Source organism: Coffea eugenioides, chromosome 10 (assembly GCF_003713205.1).
Source record: "Coffea eugenioides isolate CCC68of chromosome 10, Ceug_1.0, whole genome shotgun sequence".
Taxonomy (NCBI): Eukaryota; Viridiplantae; Streptophyta; class Magnoliopsida; order Gentianales; family Rubiaceae; genus Coffea; species Coffea eugenioides.
Window position 1 is genome coordinate 10,048,029 of NC_040044.1, and position 16,885 is coordinate 10,064,913.

At 37.4% G+C, this 16,885-nt stretch overlaps 2 protein-coding genes across 6 annotated transcripts; both read left to right on the forward strand.

Moving 5' to 3' along the window:
• On the forward strand, nucleotides 1-4,415 carry LOC113749283 (superoxide dismutase [Fe] 3, chloroplastic). 3 transcript variants are annotated; one of them, XM_027292968.1, is made up of 9 exons: nucleotides 1-94; nucleotides 521-665; nucleotides 1,118-1,210; nucleotides 1,893-2,084; nucleotides 2,539-2,710; nucleotides 3,523-3,596; nucleotides 3,692-3,718; nucleotides 3,870-3,893; nucleotides 3,970-4,415. In XM_027292968.1, the coding sequence occupies exons 2-9, from the start codon at nucleotides 567-569 to the stop codon at nucleotides 4,093-4,095; spliced, it is 807 nt and encodes a 268-aa protein (XP_027148769.1). In that variant the 5' UTR covers nucleotides 1-94; nucleotides 521-566; the 3' UTR covers nucleotides 4,096-4,415. The 3 variants fall into 3 exon arrangements, with proteins under 3 accessions (XP_027148769.1, XP_027148770.1, XP_027148771.1); XM_027292969.1 differs by lacking the exon at nucleotides 1-94 and adding an exon at nucleotides 151-223; XM_027292970.1 differs by lacking the exon at nucleotides 1-94 and adding an exon at nucleotides 393-411.
• Nucleotides 4,416-8,537: 4,122 nt separating this feature from the next.
• On the forward strand, nucleotides 8,538-15,225 carry LOC113748612 (DEAD-box ATP-dependent RNA helicase 42-like). Of its 3 annotated transcripts, none has more exons than XR_003464423.1 (3): nucleotides 8,538-8,736; nucleotides 9,032-13,317; nucleotides 13,694-15,225. XR_003464423.1 is itself a non-coding variant. In XM_027292091.1 (3 exons), the coding sequence occupies exon 3, from the start codon at nucleotides 9,293-9,295 to the stop codon at nucleotides 12,773-12,775; it is 3,483 nt and encodes a 1,160-aa protein (XP_027147892.1). In that variant the 5' UTR covers nucleotides 8,538-8,736; nucleotides 9,032-9,165; nucleotides 9,248-9,292; the 3' UTR covers nucleotides 12,776-15,225. The 3 variants fall into 3 exon arrangements, 2 of the variants coding, with proteins under 2 accessions (XP_027147892.1, XP_027147890.1); XM_027292091.1 differs by having other exon boundaries at nucleotides 9,032-9,165; nucleotides 9,248-15,225; XM_027292089.1 differs by having other exon boundaries at nucleotides 9,248-15,225.
• Nucleotides 15,226-16,885: the final 1,660 nt, after the last annotated feature.

A 16,885-nucleotide genomic window follows, 5' to 3' on the forward strand; every position in this document is an offset into this window, starting at 1 on the left:
ATGAAAGTCGATAAAAAGATAAGATGATAGAGATAATTATCTTGGCTCCACATTCAAGTACACATTTACATTGAATTTTGTGTTAGCTTACAAGGTATTTGATAAAATGTCAAGCAAAGAATGTTAAAAATTCTGCTTAGCTTTTCTTTTTTGTACTTTCTTATATCTTGTGATTGATTGATTTCTTAGTTTGGTTTGTGTTTGATTATGCTCTCCAATCTCGGTATGCCTAATTTTCCCTTTGTTTTTTCTTTTATCTAAATTTCGCATTTGGTTTTCGATTTGACGCATGCTTATCTTCTTCTATGTATTATGATTTGACGCATGCGTATGTATATATATTTATTTGAAGTTTGTTTATGCATGTACTCTGACTTGACGCATGTTTATGTGCTTGTGTTAGCTTACAAGGTATTTGATAAAATGTCTAGTAGAGAAGTTAAAAATTCAGCTTAGTTTTTCTTTTTGCTTTCTTATTGCTCGTGATTGATTGATTTCTTAATTTGGTTTGTGTTTGCAGTGATGATTTGTTGAGAGGGTGCCAGAGGAAATTGCTGCTGGTCGAAATGAGTTGGTCTGCCTTTTGCAGCTCAGGCTCTAATCTCGTTCCAAAAACTACTGAGGCATTGAATCCTTTAAATAGGCCCAACAAGCATCATTATCTGGTAGGTCTCGTCTCTGTTCTGGGCATTGGTTCTCTTTTTAATCTTGAATAGTTTCTTTTGTTAACATTTTAGTATTGGAGAAAAAAAATGGTTGCTCAATCAAGGCCAGTATCAAAAGAATATCCATTAAAATTCATTAAGATTCAGGAGCAAGGAAATCTATATGATGTGGAGTAGAATGGTTTCATTTGCCCCCTTTATCTGACAGCATATGGGCAAATTTGTCCAAGTAGAATGATTACATACATGCGATAGATTCAAAGTTTTTTATCCCATGTGCTTGACAAGTATTTATTCTTTATGCAACTACTGAAGAAAAGAGAGGCTTTTACAGCCATGAATTGGTTGAAGAAGTTATGTTCACTTTTTCACAATTTGTTGCGCAGTTTATAGTGTTCTTGACAGATTCTTTGAGGGCAAACATGTCAAGCTGATTGTGTTTCCTCATACAGAATGGGAGGCAGAGGACGAACTTGTATCAGAAGAATCATAGAGCATCAAAAGTTCTTGCTTATTATGGGTTAAGAAGCCCGCCCTACAAGCTTGTGAGCTTTCTGTGTTCTTTGCATTGATTATGAAAGATGGTATCACAAGCTTTCTCCGTTCTTCGCATTGATTATGAAAGATAAAATCGGTCAATATGCTTATATTTCTTTTCTTGGAAGGTGTGTGACACTTTTCATTAATTTTCTATAGTTTGTTCAATAATTTTTTGACACAGTAATTGTCATGTTGTATACTTATAGGCCTAATAATCACTCTTTCGAAAGTTACTCCATATAATTATTGGTAGATAACTGTTCTACTCATGCTCTTGGGGAAACACTAGATCCCAGTAATGACTCTTTTGTTTGCACTGAATTGGATGCACATCAGTGAATTTTAAATACATCCTGCCAGCAATTTTTAGGCCAGTTGATATCTTGGCTTCTTCCTTCTTGCTGCCTACTATATCCTTTTGTTTTTTGAAATGGAAGTATCATGAATTGAAGAACAAGAATAAGTCCACGTGTGATTGCTCAAAATAAAATAAAATTAAAAGGTCTATGAGTGGTCAATGTGATCTTCAAGTGGTCTTTGGTCACACCATACTGAACTCATTGAGATGTTACTTGGTCATGTTCTTCATTTATTTGTAAAGGATATTTTGATTTTTGATGTTGTTAAATGATTTCATTCAGCATTTTGACTTAAATATTGAGAATTATTTTCCAATTTTTGGTTTAGGATGCACTAGAACCATATATGAGCCAAAGAACACTTGAGATGCATTGGGGAGAGCATCATGGTGGTTACGTCGATGCTTTGAATAAACAGCTTGCGAAGAATGATTTATTGTATGGTTGTACTTTGGAAGAACTTGTTAAAGTGACTTACAATAACGGAAACCCATTGCCTGAATTCAACAATGCTGCCCAGGTATGGAAGACAGCAAGAGTCTCCTGCAGCGGTGTTCAAACATTTTTTTTCTTCTTTTGCTCCTCTTGCTCACTTAAATCTTACCCTTGGAGAACAATGTGCATTCACCCCTCCCATGTCTCTTTGTTTCTCCATATGTTTGTTCCTAATGTGAGAAATTAGGGTTTTCTTTTTCCTTTTTTCCATTCGGTGCAATTATACCAGGATGAATGCACAAGATGCTGCCTGTCAAGACTCTAAAGTTTAGAATGCTTGATTGAGAGTATTATTAGGATAGGCTACCCCCAAGAATTCCAACATCCCTTCTAGTCAAAATTATTTTCGCTAATAAATTTGATTTTCCTGGTTTGAGTACTATCTTGTTTGGCCATTTTATTTTTCACATCCATCTATTCTTATAATTTGATTTAACAAAATGAGTTGTGACATCCATGTTTTTGACCCTCACTTTCAGGTCTGGAATCACGATTTCTTTTGGGAATCCATGCAACCAGGTGGAGTTAGCTCTCCAATATTGGGTCTACTTCAGCAGATTGAAAAAGATTTCGGTTCTTTTACCAATTTCAGAGAGAAGTTTATAGATGCAGCTCTAAAGTTATTTGGATCTGGCTGGGTTTGGCTTGTTTGTAAGTTCTTTCTAGAGTAGATTGAAAGGCATATTGTAGTTTGAGATTTGAGTTACTTTACCAAGTGTTTATCAACCACAGGGCAGTGACTTGACAAATTCTGCAACAGTTTCACTCACACTTTGATTTTGCATCCTCTGTTTTTAATTTACAATCATTATCCTGGGATGAACATTTTAAAGCTTTTGATTGCTATGCCATGTGTTGTTTAACAAGCTCATAAAAAAAAAAAACTTGACTTTGACCGCATCTTGCTGCTCATGTTGATACGAACACTTTGCGGTGCATTATGTAGAAAGATAAAAGGGTATCTAAAAGTCCTATCTCTGGTTCCTGGATCTTGTGTAATTAAATTGTCACCGATGTTGTCTCTTGTTTTTTAATTTACTGCATAGAAACTCTTAAATTCTTCTTGTGATTAGTTGAACACCAGTGGATGGTCCGACAAGTAAATGTAGAAAATCTGGGTTATATAGATGCATCAATATCAACTATACTCTGTCGTAAACCCCCACTAGTAATGATTTGATAGTTTTCAAGTCAAGATACAATCATGTCGTCTTAACTCCTATTATGCTCTTAAGTTGTACTCCCTATTTTTGAAAAAGAAATAGACTCAAAATCCATCAAAAAGATGGACCAATAACTATTCATTCCCTGCTTGTTGCCCCAATTTTCTCTTGAATCTTTTGAATGATTAGTGTTGTCATGGAACATGGAATATGTGAACGTAAACCAAAGAGTGATAGCTATTGTATATATAGGCATAATTTCTATTGGATTTTCTAATTCTTTTCCTTCTGTTTTTCTAGTGAAAAGAGAAGAGAAACGCCTTGCAATTGTCAAAACATCAAATGCTGTCAACCCTCTTGTGTGGAATGATATTGTAAGAAAAATTGAACTTCTGTGTACATTGTCTATTCTTTTGTATGCAGGGGTATAGTCTTGGCCTTAATGTTTTATTTGCCTTTTATTTTGCAGCCTATCCTCAATTTGGACATGTGGGAGGTAAGCTGATAATGACTCTTTGTCTCAAATCAAGCACACACATACAGCATTGGTGCACATGCACAGCTGAGTAGACAAGGTTAAACATGAGAAGTGTTAAATATTTTTAGCATTACTAAAAAGACTGATGAGATCTTTTCCTATTTTGCAGCATGCTTATTATTTGGATTATAAGGTATGCCATGCTTCAGTCTGACCGTTAATTAAGAGTATTTGCAATCAATTAATCTTCCAGGATTTCCTTCTGGCAGAATGACAAAGCCAAATATGCGAATGTATTTATGAACCACCTTGTATCTTGGAATGCGGCAATGGCTCGCATGGCTCGTGCACAAGCCTTTGTAAATTTAGGCGAACCGAAGATTCCTGTTGCATGAGATTCTTCACATATCTTTGAACGAGTCTTAACTGCTCTCATATGCTATAAGGAGGATATTGGAACAAGTGGTTTTGGCAATTCTCTATATGCACTGGATTGTTTGATCACACGAAGATAGTCACAACCAAGCGACAATCTGGGCTTCCTGAAAAGTCGCCAAGGGGAAAATGACCCTTTTGACGAGCATTTTCAGATTTTGCTTTGCTTAGATAAAAGCGTTGTAGTCCTTCTGTTGAGTAATAGATGCTCTGATGTGGTGATGTTCCATAAGAATTCATTTTTCTTATTCTGTATCCCATTTATTCTTTGCTTCTCTTATTACATATAGCAGTTTCATCTTATGCATCATTAGACTGTTCCAAGATGTTGGTTTTGCATCATGAAACAAGCTCCTTTTTTTCTTCCAAACTTTCTCTAGAGGAATGAAGGTTTAAAAAAAAAAAAAAAACAACAGAGGCAGTAACAATGGCAAAAGAAGAAGCATGAAGAAGTTTTTTTTTTTTTTTTGTCAATACAGTGGGGTATCCGGGATTCACCCTGACTAATTCCCACTGCACCCGAGACCCCGCCCCCCAAGAAGCATGAAGAAGTTGATTCCAAAATGCAATGCGTGAAAATTTTGCATATGGACCGATTAACTTTGTTTAATAGTCTTTGTTCTATGTAAAATTTGAAGATGCAGTGCATGGAAATTTGCACTTATTATTGGTATTTCATGAGTATATCACTTCTTGAATTTAGTTAGGAGCTTCAATGACAAGTGCAGCAATGTGTTCAAAAGTGCAAATTATAGACAAGACCAATAACAAGCCCTTCATTCCACACGCTTCTTGTGACGGCAAATGTGTCAGCTAGCATCCACCGGGCTTGGTATGAACAGATACTCTACAGTATACATTAAGAGCTTTTAGATTCTTCCTTACCTAATATCTGCGTGTACTGTGGGGGTTTTTTCTTAGCAGCGGGGCACCCTGTGAGGTTTCCTATCCCACATCGTAATGGGGGGGTTGGGTTTCTGGATTAATAAGTCCCCTGGACGCCTTCAAAAGTTGCCGGCTTTTGAAGGTTGTTTGGGGATTTAGGTTTATTAATTCAAAAGTCTGAGTTTCTCAGCTTTAGATAAAAAAAATATCTGCGTGTACTGTATGTATTATTGAGTGGGAAAGAATGTTGTAGTCTAATGTGCATTCAGTTGGCAATTTCACTTTTCCGTATATTTTCATTGGTTGTAAGATGTTGTACGGTAGGACAGGAAATGTTCATAGGCTTGCTGTACGGAAGATATGTAAAATTGTGTTTTGTTATCTTTAATGCTTGAAATGCCTTGAATTGCACATTTCTCTTAGTTATTCACCTATTTCTTTGAAAAGGGAATGCAGTTTTGCTCGATAAATATATGGTTATGTAGCTTCACTATTTCAGCTTGGGTTTTTTTTCTTTTGGCAACGAAGTGTTGTCTGTTTCTGATCTATTTTATTGCCTTTGTGATTATGATAATATTAAATTTAGGAGTGTAATCGAGTCGAGTCGAATTCGAGTAGTTGGACTCGAGTTAAAAAACTTGACTTCGAACTCAAGTTTAAACTCGTCGAGCTCTTGAAAATTAAACGTAAGCTCGAACTCGATTTTATTTTACAGTACTCGACCTCATGTTTATCGAGCCAATCGAACTTAATCAAGGCTAATCGAATTTAAGAAATATAAATTTATATTTTATATAATTTTAAATAAGGGATAAAATAGATATATCATGCTAATAAATAAATTTTTTTTAAAAACATATATATTTGAAGTTCGATTAAACTCGACGAGCTTTCGAATTTCACATATTAAACTCGAACTCGACTTGTCAATTAACTCGAGCTACTTGAACTCGACTTGTCAAATAGGTTGAACTCAAATTTGGTTAATATGAACTCGAACTCGAGTTTTGACCGAACAAGCTCGCGAGTTACTTAATTAAACTTGACTCGTTTGTGTGACAGCCCCATCTTACCCTAAAGCGAACCAAAGGGTTCGGCGGACCGCCTGCCCAACTCTCGCCAGGACTACGGAGTCGATACACACAAATCCAATAGTACGCGCGGGAACCCAACGAAAACAAACCACCGGAGACCACCAAAAGTTAAAACAGAGCTTACCAAACCATACGGAAGTACGGGACGTCGATTAAATACTTATACATATATTTACATTGAAGTCTTGAACAAATAAACCAAAATACAAGTCAAAGTATTCACGCTACACAAAGTACAATTAGGATTTCAGTTACAGAGGAGCATAAGCAAATAACAAGAGAAGTCCTACAACTAGCTCAACTCTTTTCTCCCAAAATCTTGGTTTCAAAACATGGAATCCTGTAAGGAAAACAAAATAACGGGAAGGGGGTGAACTTACGCTCAATGAGGTACCAAAATAATAGCAATTTAAAACATGACATTTCATATTCAATTAGTCACATATGCATATCAAATAAGGATATGAACAAACATCTTAAATAGAAAGGATACGGGTGGCTCTCAGGAGCCAATTTCCATCTGCAGTACTTGATCCAAACCCGTTGACTCTCCGTCAACGTAAATAGAACCAACATATCCGTAGATCCCACTTTACACCAATTTCCGTCCACCAAACATACACCTACCGGGCCCGAAATCCAAACAGTACAGAAATGGTAATATTCGAGTATACCAGAATCAAGGGTCTCAATACCCAAAGATCCCAAAACAGACTACCGTGGTTCGTTATCTAATCGACCAGACCCTTGCCGGCCCGACTCGAGTAACTAGCCACAGGTGTTGAGCTCAGAGGTCACAGAAAAGTCATTGGATACCAGCTTCCAAACAACATCAGAACGGATACAGATACAGATAACAGATACAGAAACAGACAACAGATTCCGATTTGCACCAAAAATTAGCATATGAACAGACAAGAGAACGAGTGTGATAAAGTACACCCTCGTCTCAAACAAAATAAACAGATAGTTCAGACGTTCATATCACATATTGCATGTATAGAAACCGAGTTAAACAACAAGTGAGGGGAGTGGTACACTCACCGGTTTCAGTACAGATACTTCAAAAGTTTTTGCCCCAAAATAGAGCTTTAATCACCAAGAAACCCTAAAATAACCAAGGTGAAACAATTATGGTTCCCACTTTCACGAATCCAGTACACGAAATGCATAAATAAGACTTAACTATAAGTCGTGTGCCTGATCAAATTAGCTACCAGTGCAAAGAAATAACAAATGTGATTTTGGAGTAAAAGGTAGCGGTTGGTATCAAAGATATGAATAACCCTAAAACCCTTCGCTCAAGTCACAAGTAAATCCAACTAGCCTTCAAGTAAAGTTTCGGGCAGCATATCCCTTGTGTTTACCTATTTTCCAGCCATTAATGGCTTCATTATTTTCCTCAAATCAGTCCCAACATCTCATACAAAATAATCTCATTTTCAAAAGCCGTTCACTAGGTTTAAAGTCATATAAATACAAAAATCAAGATTTAACAGCATAATAGTTTCTTTGTCCATAATAGTTATCTCTAAATATTTTGCCAAGATTTAACAGCATGAATTGTATAAGCCAATAATGATATTCCCACTTCACTCCTTATTTTACACCTATTTGTATGATTTAAACATCCATATAATATTCTACCTCACCAAATCCTTTTACATTTTTGATTAATCATATAACATCTTTTTAAATGTTTTATGAATTAGTAGTATGTAGAACATAATAATTTCATTTTTTTTTCTCAACATACTAAAACTTTTCAACATGTAGTAGGTGTATTTAATCAAAATCATACAACTCTTATTTCAACTTATAAAGGGCGAATTTCTATTAACCTCATATGGGAACTCAAGAAAGACAGTGTCCATTTCCTAGAATCTTATTAAATAGAGAATATATTTTTTTTTTGTTTGCAAAAATTCACATAATAGAGAGACTTGCAAACATTTATAATGAGAAAAATGAAAAGTCTAGAACACACAGCTCCCTAAAATACATCTAACTATATATAAATAAAGTATGAATTATTATTATTATTATTATACTTTATGTAATACCAAAAGTGTCATTTTGTTTGTTACTTTCACTTTTGGAGCTGCCAAAATCCTATTTTCTTTTTTTTTCTAGTTCAGCGTTGTCGACATAGGTTCCTAGACAAGCAACAAAATGAGAAAACAAAAAAAAAAAGAAAATTTTTCAAAAAATATACGAGATAATTTTATCTACTACTATTTGTTTGGCCAATAATGTTTAACTTCTTTTTTTTTTTGTAAGGGTTAAGTTACGTTGGGCCATTTAAAAATAATAATAAAAAAAAAACTTTTGGAAAAAAGAAAAAATGACAGAATAAAACACCACGCGCTCGTTCACCCGGGTAGGCCGTCGCCCGCCTGCCCGAAAACATAATACAGCTATCGCTCTTTGTTTTTCCTCTTAAGAATTAATTGCCCTCGCTGCTGCCTTCCACTCGTTTCTACAATTCGAAAATTCGGCATTTTTTTCAATTAAATCCCATATTCTTCTCGGATTCTAGCTTCTTTACCGAATTTAGATATTAAAAAAGCCGCCCTGGTTTCAGATTTTGTACTAATCCATTTTTTCGCTCTCCAATCTAAGGTATGCCTAATTTTCCCCTTTTCTATTTCCATTTTATCTAAATTTCGCATTAGGATTTTCGATTTGACGCATGCTTATGTATGTATTCTGATTTGACGCATGTGTATGTATATATATACTTATTTGAGGTTTGCTGATTTATATAGTAAGTTATTTGATTCAGAGCTAGGGTTTATTTTTTGATTACTGTCTGTTTTGGATTTATTGGGAATTAGGGATTTATATAGAATTAGGGTTTGTGCTGAACAGAGAACTTGTATAGGTATCTGATTAATGTTTTTTTCTTCTTTGACAGGATTTCTGAATAATGTTCCCAATAGAACTTTTTTGGGCATTCTGTCGAACGCCTTATGGAACTGGATTTGATTGGAATATTATTTACTTTTATTTTTAAAGAAATTTTCTACATAATGGCTTCCAGATTATCTGGTAGCCCTGCTGTGATAATTAAGATGTTTACGGTGAATATTCTTGTTTCAAGTTATCTAATGAGTCTATTTTCTGTGGACAGTTTTGAGAAATTAGGATTTTGCTACGAATTGGTGTTGGTGTCATCATGGATGATGTTAAGCAGAAATCAAGGAAGGAAGGTTCAGAGAAGGAGTCACTGAAGAGGAGTCACCGTGACAGAGAGGATAGGGACCGTGACAAAGAGAGGAATGGGGAGAGGTCCAAGGACAGGGTCAGGGACCTCCACCGTTCATCTTCTGATAGAAAGGAAAAAAAGGAGCGGGAGAGCCGTCACTCTGAGAGGGAGAGGAGTAGTGATGACAAATATAGGGATAGGGATAGGGACAGGGAGAGACACAAGGATCGGCACAAAGAGAAGGACAGGGAAAAGGAGAGGACTACTGGTCGGGATGCTGAAAGAGCTAGAGACAAGGGTAGAGACAAGGAAGACAGAGAAGTTGACAGGGAGAAGGAAGAAAAGGAGCGAGAGAGAGCAAAGGAAAGGGAGCGAGAAAGGGCAAAGGAGAGGGAGAGAGAGCGTGAAGAAAGAGAGAGGGAGAGAGAAAGAGATAGGGAAAGGGAGAGGGAGAGGGAGAGAAGGGAGAGGGATCGAGAAAGAGAGAAGGATAGGAAGGAGAGAGAGAGGGAGAAGGAGAGGGAGAGAATCAGAGAAAAGGAGAAGCGTCGTGAAGCAGATAGGGATTATAGTAGTGATGAAAATGGTGTCAGGGACCGTGACAGAAAGAGGCGGAGAAGAGATGATGACCATAAGGACAGGGATCGTGAACAGAGTAGCAAAAGCAGCAAGCACAGGGATGAGGTTGAAGTTAGTAGTCCCCAGAAAATGGAGGAGGAAGACTTTGTGGATAAGAAAGAGAACACACGAGAAGAAGATCTTGCTGAAGAACAGAGGAAATTGGATGAGGAGATGGAAAAGCGGAGGAGGAGAGTTCAGGAATGGCAAGAATTAAGAAGAAAAAGGGAGGAATCTGAGAGAGAAGTACTGGGAGTTGCAGCTAATGTAGAAGAACCCAAGTCTGGCAAGGCTTGGACCCTGGAAGGGGAATCTGATGATGAAGAAGCTCCATCTGAGGGAAAAGAAGATGCTGATATGAGTGTGGATGGAGGTGGCAAGACCATGGATGGGGATGGAGGTAGCATGGCTGTTGATTCTGAGAATGAGCATGTCATATCTGCAGCTGAGAATGGTGTTGGAGGTAGCATGGATGATGAAGAGATTGATCCCTTGGATGCTTTTATGAACTCTATGGTCTTGCCTGAAGTTGAGAGGCTTCATTCTGAGCCTCCTGCATCTGAAGACATGGATACCGGTTTGAAGGAGAAAAATGGCAGAGGCAACGGAGAACAGCCTAACAAAGGTGTGAATAAGTCTATGGGAAGGATCATTTCAGGCGAAGATTCTGATTCAGATTACGGCGTTATTGAAAATGAGGAGGATCCCCTGGAGGATGAAGATGATGCAGAATTCATGAAAAGGGTAAAGAAAACTAAAGCAGAGAAACTTGGAGTTGTCGATCATTCTAAAATTAACTATGCTTCATTTCGAAAGAACTTCTATATTGAGGTGAAGGAGATTGCAAAAATGACTTTTGAGGAAGTAGCTACTTACAGGAAAGAGCTGGAATTGAAGATACACGGAAAGGATGTTCCCAAGCCTGTTAAAACCTGGCATCAGACTGGGTTAGGAAATAAAATCTTGGAAACAATAAAAAAGCTGAACTATGAAAAGCCCATGCCTATTCAGGCTCAAGCACTGCCCATCATTATGAGTGGCAGAGACTGCATCGGCATAGCGAAGACGGGATCTGGCAAAACTTTAGCATTTGTGCTGCCAATGTTGAGGCATATTAAGGATCAGCCTCCACTGAATTCAGGAGATGGGCCTATTGGACTCGTATTGGCACCAACCAGAGAGCTTGTCCAACAAATTCATAGTGACATCAAGAAGTTTTCTAAGGGATTGGGGCTCAGTTGTGTACCTGTTTATGGTGGTTCTGGTGTTGCCCAACAGATTAGCCAATTGAAACGAGGGGCAGAGATTGTTGTTTGCACTCCAGGTAGGATGATTGACATTCTTTGTACAAGTGCCGGTAAAATAACGAATCTGCGTCGGGTCACTTATTTGGTCATGGATGAAGCTGACAGGATGTTTGATATGGGCTTTGAACCTCAAATTTCAAAGATCGTCCAAAATACACGACCAGATCGACAAACAGTACTTTTTTCTGCTACTTTTCCCCGCCAAGTGGAAATACTGGCTCGTAAAGTATTGAACAAACCTGTTGAAATCCAGGTCGGTGGGAGAAGTGTTGTCAACAAAGATATAGCTCAACTGGTGGAGGTGAGACCTGAAAGTGATAGGTTCCTTCGACTTCTAGAAATTCTAGGTGAATGGTATGAGAAAGGAAAGATTTTGATTTTTGTCCACTCACAGGAGAAATGTGATGCATTGTTTAGAGACTTGCTCAAGCATGGTTACCCTTGCTTATCTCTTCATGGGGCAAAGGATCAAACAGATCGTGAATCCACCATAGCAGATTTCAAGAGTAATGTATGCAACTTGTTGATTGCAACAAGTGTTGCTGCTAGGGGTTTAGATGTAAAGGAGCTTGAACTGGTGATTAATTTTGATGTTCCAAACCATTATGAGGATTATGTTCATCGTGTTGGGCGAACTGGTCGAGCTGGTCGAAAAGGCTGTGCTATAACATTTATATCAGAAGACGATGCAAGATATGCACCAGATCTTGTCAAAGCTTTGGAACTTTCTGAGCAAGTTGTACCTGATGATTTGAAAGCTCTTGCTGATGGTTTCATGGCAAAGGTGAATCAGGGACTTGAGCAAGCCCATGGAACAGGTTATGGGGGTAGTGGATTTAAGTTTAATGAAGAGGAAGATGAAGTCAGGAAAGCTGCCAAGAAAGCACAGGCAAAAGAATACGGGTTTGATGAAGATAAATCTGATTCAGATGATGAAGAAGGTGTTCGAAAGGCAGGTGGTGACATCTCTCAGCAAGCTGTCCTCGCCCAAGCTGCTGCCCTTGCTGCTGCGACTAAGACAAGTGTGCCAACACCGATCCCAACTTCCCAGATTGGTGGATTACCTGTTTCTCTTCCTAGCATCCTCGCAAACATTCCATCTGTTACTTCAGTAGTCCCTGGGAGTGGGCCCAATGATGGTGCAGCCAGGGCCGCAGCACTGGCTGCTGCTATGAACTTGAAGCATACCTTTGCAAAGATTCAAGCTGATGCCATGCCTGAACATTATGAAGCTGAGCTGGAGATAAATGACTTCCCCCAAAATGCTCGTTGGAAGGTGACACACAAGGAAACTTTGTCCCCAATTTCTGATTGGACTGGAGCTGCCATCACAACTAGGGGGCAATTCTTCCCGCCTGGCAAGACACCAGGTCCAGGCGAAAGGAAACTGTTTCTTTTCATTGAAGGCCCTACTGAGCAATCTGTCAAAAGGGCAAAAGCTGAACTGAAACATGTCTTGGAGGAGATCACAATGCAAGCATCTTCCCTTCCTGGTTCAGCCCAACCAGGAAAATACTCGGTTGTCTGATGAAGTTAGTCTCGGGATGCTGAATTTTTTTCTTATCTGTCCACAGTTATGGGTGCAAAATATTTCTTTGGCTGCATAATTGATCTAATATGTGAAACACTTCTTAATTTTTTTATGGGGTATATTTGTTGTTTAATCATTTGCTTTCAGACATTTCTTATAAGACCTCACAATGTGTTGTTTCCGTTCTTATTTGTGGAAGGAAAATGCAGGTTAAAGGGGGTAGAATCAGAAATTTGACTTGCACTTATAACAATGTTCTGCATTTTATTGTTAAATGAGCTTGCACTTAAAATCTTGGTTCTGTCAATTATACAATTGCTTTATTTATTGACATTCAAAAATTATTCGTGATCCTTCTGTTGGTTTCACTTTATGCTGGCACAGCAAGGAAAGATTAAGAATTATCAACAGGTAAATGGTGTTACGCTATTAATTTGGGAAGCTGCAAGGATCAAGATTGGGATGATCTGGGATCATGACAAATGTGCAAGATGGCAGTTAAAATTAAGTGACAGTTGAAGATTCTATGAGCCTTTTAGGTCTGTATATGGAGCAATCAGTTTGTGCACAGCCTTTCTATTTATAAGTTTGAATTTTACATCTCTTTTTCAAATTTAGTTTTATGCCAAATTTACTGCTTCTTCAGTTATCTTCTTCTTCTTCGTCTTCTTTTTTAACTTTTCGGTTAACTTCTGTCTTTTCATTAACTTTGTGTTGACTTTCTTGAATTCTTGACTCTTGTGCAGGCTTAAGGTTGTACATTACCAATGCTTTTGTTATGATTGTGTTTAAAGTTATGCTGTGAAGGAATCTTTTTACCAAATTTCGGCAACCGCATCAATTTGTCTATTCTTCTTTTGTGACATGGATATTAATTTATTCCTCTCTGCTAACATTTTCAATTATTTGAAACAGGAACCTCTATTGCAAGTGGAACTTTTTCCCCTCTCACGTATAGCCAAGCCTTTGCTTGTAGTGTAATAGGAAAAAGATATGAGCATTGCTGCTGAATGATAATTGGAAACGTTTTCAAGCTTTGATGATGGGAGAATATGCTTGTTGTTGTTGAAAAGGAATATATCTCCATATTTTGACTTCTATTTTGTAGCTATATGGTTTTCAGCAATAGGAGGAGCTTTGTTTGAATAAATTCTTGATTTCTAGGCTTTCAATCTTGAGAGCTTTTTGAGAGTGATAGACGTGTTGGTGAATCATAGACTTTTATGACAAGAGTAGCAATTTCATGAGGAGTTATTGATTAAAGCTTGGCTAGAGTCAATTCGAGGAAAGACTAGGCTGGCAACTTGATGCTAAGTTTTATGCAGCCAGATCAAAAAGTGGAGTCCTTTTCTAACATTTTATTGTTGTTTTGTAGTAGCACTTTTCGTCTTGATAGTTCTATGATCTTTAACACTCTGTCATTTTTTCCCTTTTTTCTTGTACAGTTTGTGACTTCTACATCACATGATTATTAGTCTCGTTGACTAGAAGAAATGCATTTTACACAGGTACTTTGTGTCAACGTATAACAACCTATGATTTGAACGTCTTGTTATTTCTTGGAGATGCAAGTATGCGAGACAACTTCGGAAAAGAAGCAAAAGGAGGGTATTTGTAGAGTGTAGTGATGAATAATCTAGGATTCTTTATGGAATATTTGTGATAAGTTGAAAAGGAGAAGGCCTAAATAAAATTGGTATTCAAGGTAGTGTTCTCTTGATGTTTATTGGAGTAAGGAGAAATTTGGTGATGAATGACCTCTGATTCTTAATTGGACAATTGTTTTTGTGACAAGCTGAAAAGGACAAAGGGCTTAATAGAATTGGAATTCAAGGGAGTGGAGTGGTCTCTTGATGTTTCTTGGTGAAATTGGTCTCTGTTGCTACTATTTATGGATGACCAACAAATAACCTTTTCTCCATTGTGCCATGATTTTCTGACATGTATCTGAATTTTTCTTTATGTAGCTATCTGTTTTGATCAATATGAGCTGTGATCTATGATCAAGAGATTCTTTAGGTATTTTGTATATTGTATTTGCTGATGTTCGTCTTGTCAGCTGGTTGAACAATATTGCTAAGGGTAAATAGTTTTGCATCCGGACAAAGCAAAGGGAAGTGCTGGGCGAGAAGGTGGAGCTAAGTGCAGATTATCGGGTTAGGATGGCTCAATAGGCACCAAGGGAGCTGATTCATTCAGAAAAGCACTAGGAGGTTTGAAGGATGGCTCAGTAGGACGTCAAGGAGCTGATTCAGTCAGAAAAGCACAAGAAGCTTAGAAGGGCTTAGATTTACCAAAAAAAAAAAAAAATTGCTGCCTCTAAAAATCAATGATTAGGGTTGCTGGAGGCAAAAGGAATTTACAGATTGCTGTTATTCATTCATTTGTGCTTTGTTTATTTACTCGCACTAAGAAATTACTGCTTTTTAAATAGTTTTACTGATGAACGTGCAACTTCTTCCTTATTGTTTGTTAGAATTACTTTGCAATGTTTTTTCGTAGATAACCTGGAGTAGTCACTTGGTCAAGGAATAACGAACGCATCGAAGTAATTCTGATATATGCATCAAAGGTGCTAGTGAAAAACATAAAAAGCTATGGCTAGGGGCTTACCTTGTCAGAACATAGAAAATTCATTGCTTTTCCTACGGGAAGCAAAAGGTTGTGACGATGCCATAATCTCTCAGCGGAAATGTCGTCAGTTTACGTGAGAAGTATTTCGATATAAATATGCATGTGTGCGCAAATTTTTCTGTTTTTAAGTACTCGTGGAAGGTAATTTTTCGTGTTCCTTTTTATTTTTGAAGTATTTGACACAATCCTATTGCCGGGCAACTGGTAGAGGATGCGTTTCCCTCCTCCACCGGTCCTAATCCCAATTCCGCTAGTCAAACGGGTTTGTACGGAACCCGGATGATGAAAATATTTGAGCATGCTATGAAGCTTTGATGATGTTGAGTGCTGCGTTTTTTGTCCGCTTTGATCATATAATTGCTTCTGGAGAAGCTGTGCTTCGTCTTTCCTCTCTCTCAGCCATGGATTCAGTCTGTTCCTTTTGGAAAGGGGAGGCGGGTCACCAATTATCTTCTTAAAATAAAACGTTGGGGATGGGCTGAGTCCACAGTAGTTTGGGGATGGGCTGAGTCCACATAATCCTCTATGGATGTCAGCCATAAAAGGTGCCAGGAGGATGGGTTTGCTGATTGGACAAGCGGCACTGACAACCGTCCAGAAAGAAACATTCACAGATCAAATTTTGCGAACAATGCAAACAGTTGAAAAAACATATCATGTATGTAACTCTAACACAACTAACATGTGCAAGCCACCACTCTAACACAAGTTACGCAACTAGCACGTGTAAACTCATATGAACAGTAGTTAAATATAACATATCTATCACAAAAATATACAAGCAATGAATAATGAATTACAATCTGTTGAAAAACTCTTACACAGTTCAAGAACCGTTCCTACCCCTCTCCATTGCAGTTTGCTTGCAAATTGGTGGTTTTGAATGTTTCCCAAATCGGTGTCAAACAAATCTATTGAACTAAATTTACTCGCATCCGTCTATGAATAATTGGGTATGAATACCTTAAGTTTATGAATATTATTGAAATATTAGTATAAATGGGTTATTCAATAATATTTATTTAATAAATTGATATAATCGGATAACTTATCAAATTTAATTAATCCATTTAAAATTGTTTTCAACAGTTGTATCCTAATTTCTTCACTACCTTTGACCAAACGTAACATCAACAAAAAGTGGAGAACCTCATAAAAAGGTAGGAAAATCTGTTGGCTAGTTTTCAATTTAAAGATAAAGAATGACTATACATTTAGAGATTTTTCTGTCATATTTTCATTTGTATTTTCTTGGTATCCAATTTCAAGTTCATAAGTTAGTCAATCATTATTTAATCTCTCCTTTCCCTATGCACAGCAAAAAACATACCTAGATTTGTCAAAAGGTGCTGCTGAAAATTATCATCATTCTTGGTGGAAGAGACAAGAATTATTTGGTGCTTTTCTTTTTTTTTCACCTCAATTATTCTCTTAATAAAAGAGAATATAGTCATTTTGTCATGATGTCCTACT

Excerpts from the sequence above, each read along its gene's own strand:
- LOC113748612 (XM_027292091.1), top strand. The coding sequence starts at position 9,293 with ATGGATGATGTTAAGCAGAAATCAAGGAAGGAAGGTTCAGAGAAGGAG.
- LOC113749283 (XM_027292968.1), top strand. The coding sequence starts at position 567 with ATGAGTTGGTCTGCCTTTTGCAGCTCAGGCTCTAATCTCGTTCCAAAA. Across the intron at positions 666-1,117 it reads CCAACAAGCATCATTATCTG|AATGGGAGGCAGAGGACGAA; the intron begins GTAGGTCTCGTC and ends TTCCTCATACAG. Across the intron at positions 3,719-3,869 it reads TCAATTTGGACATGTGGGAG|CATGCTTATTATTTGGATTA; the intron begins GTAAGCTGATAA and ends CCTATTTTGCAG.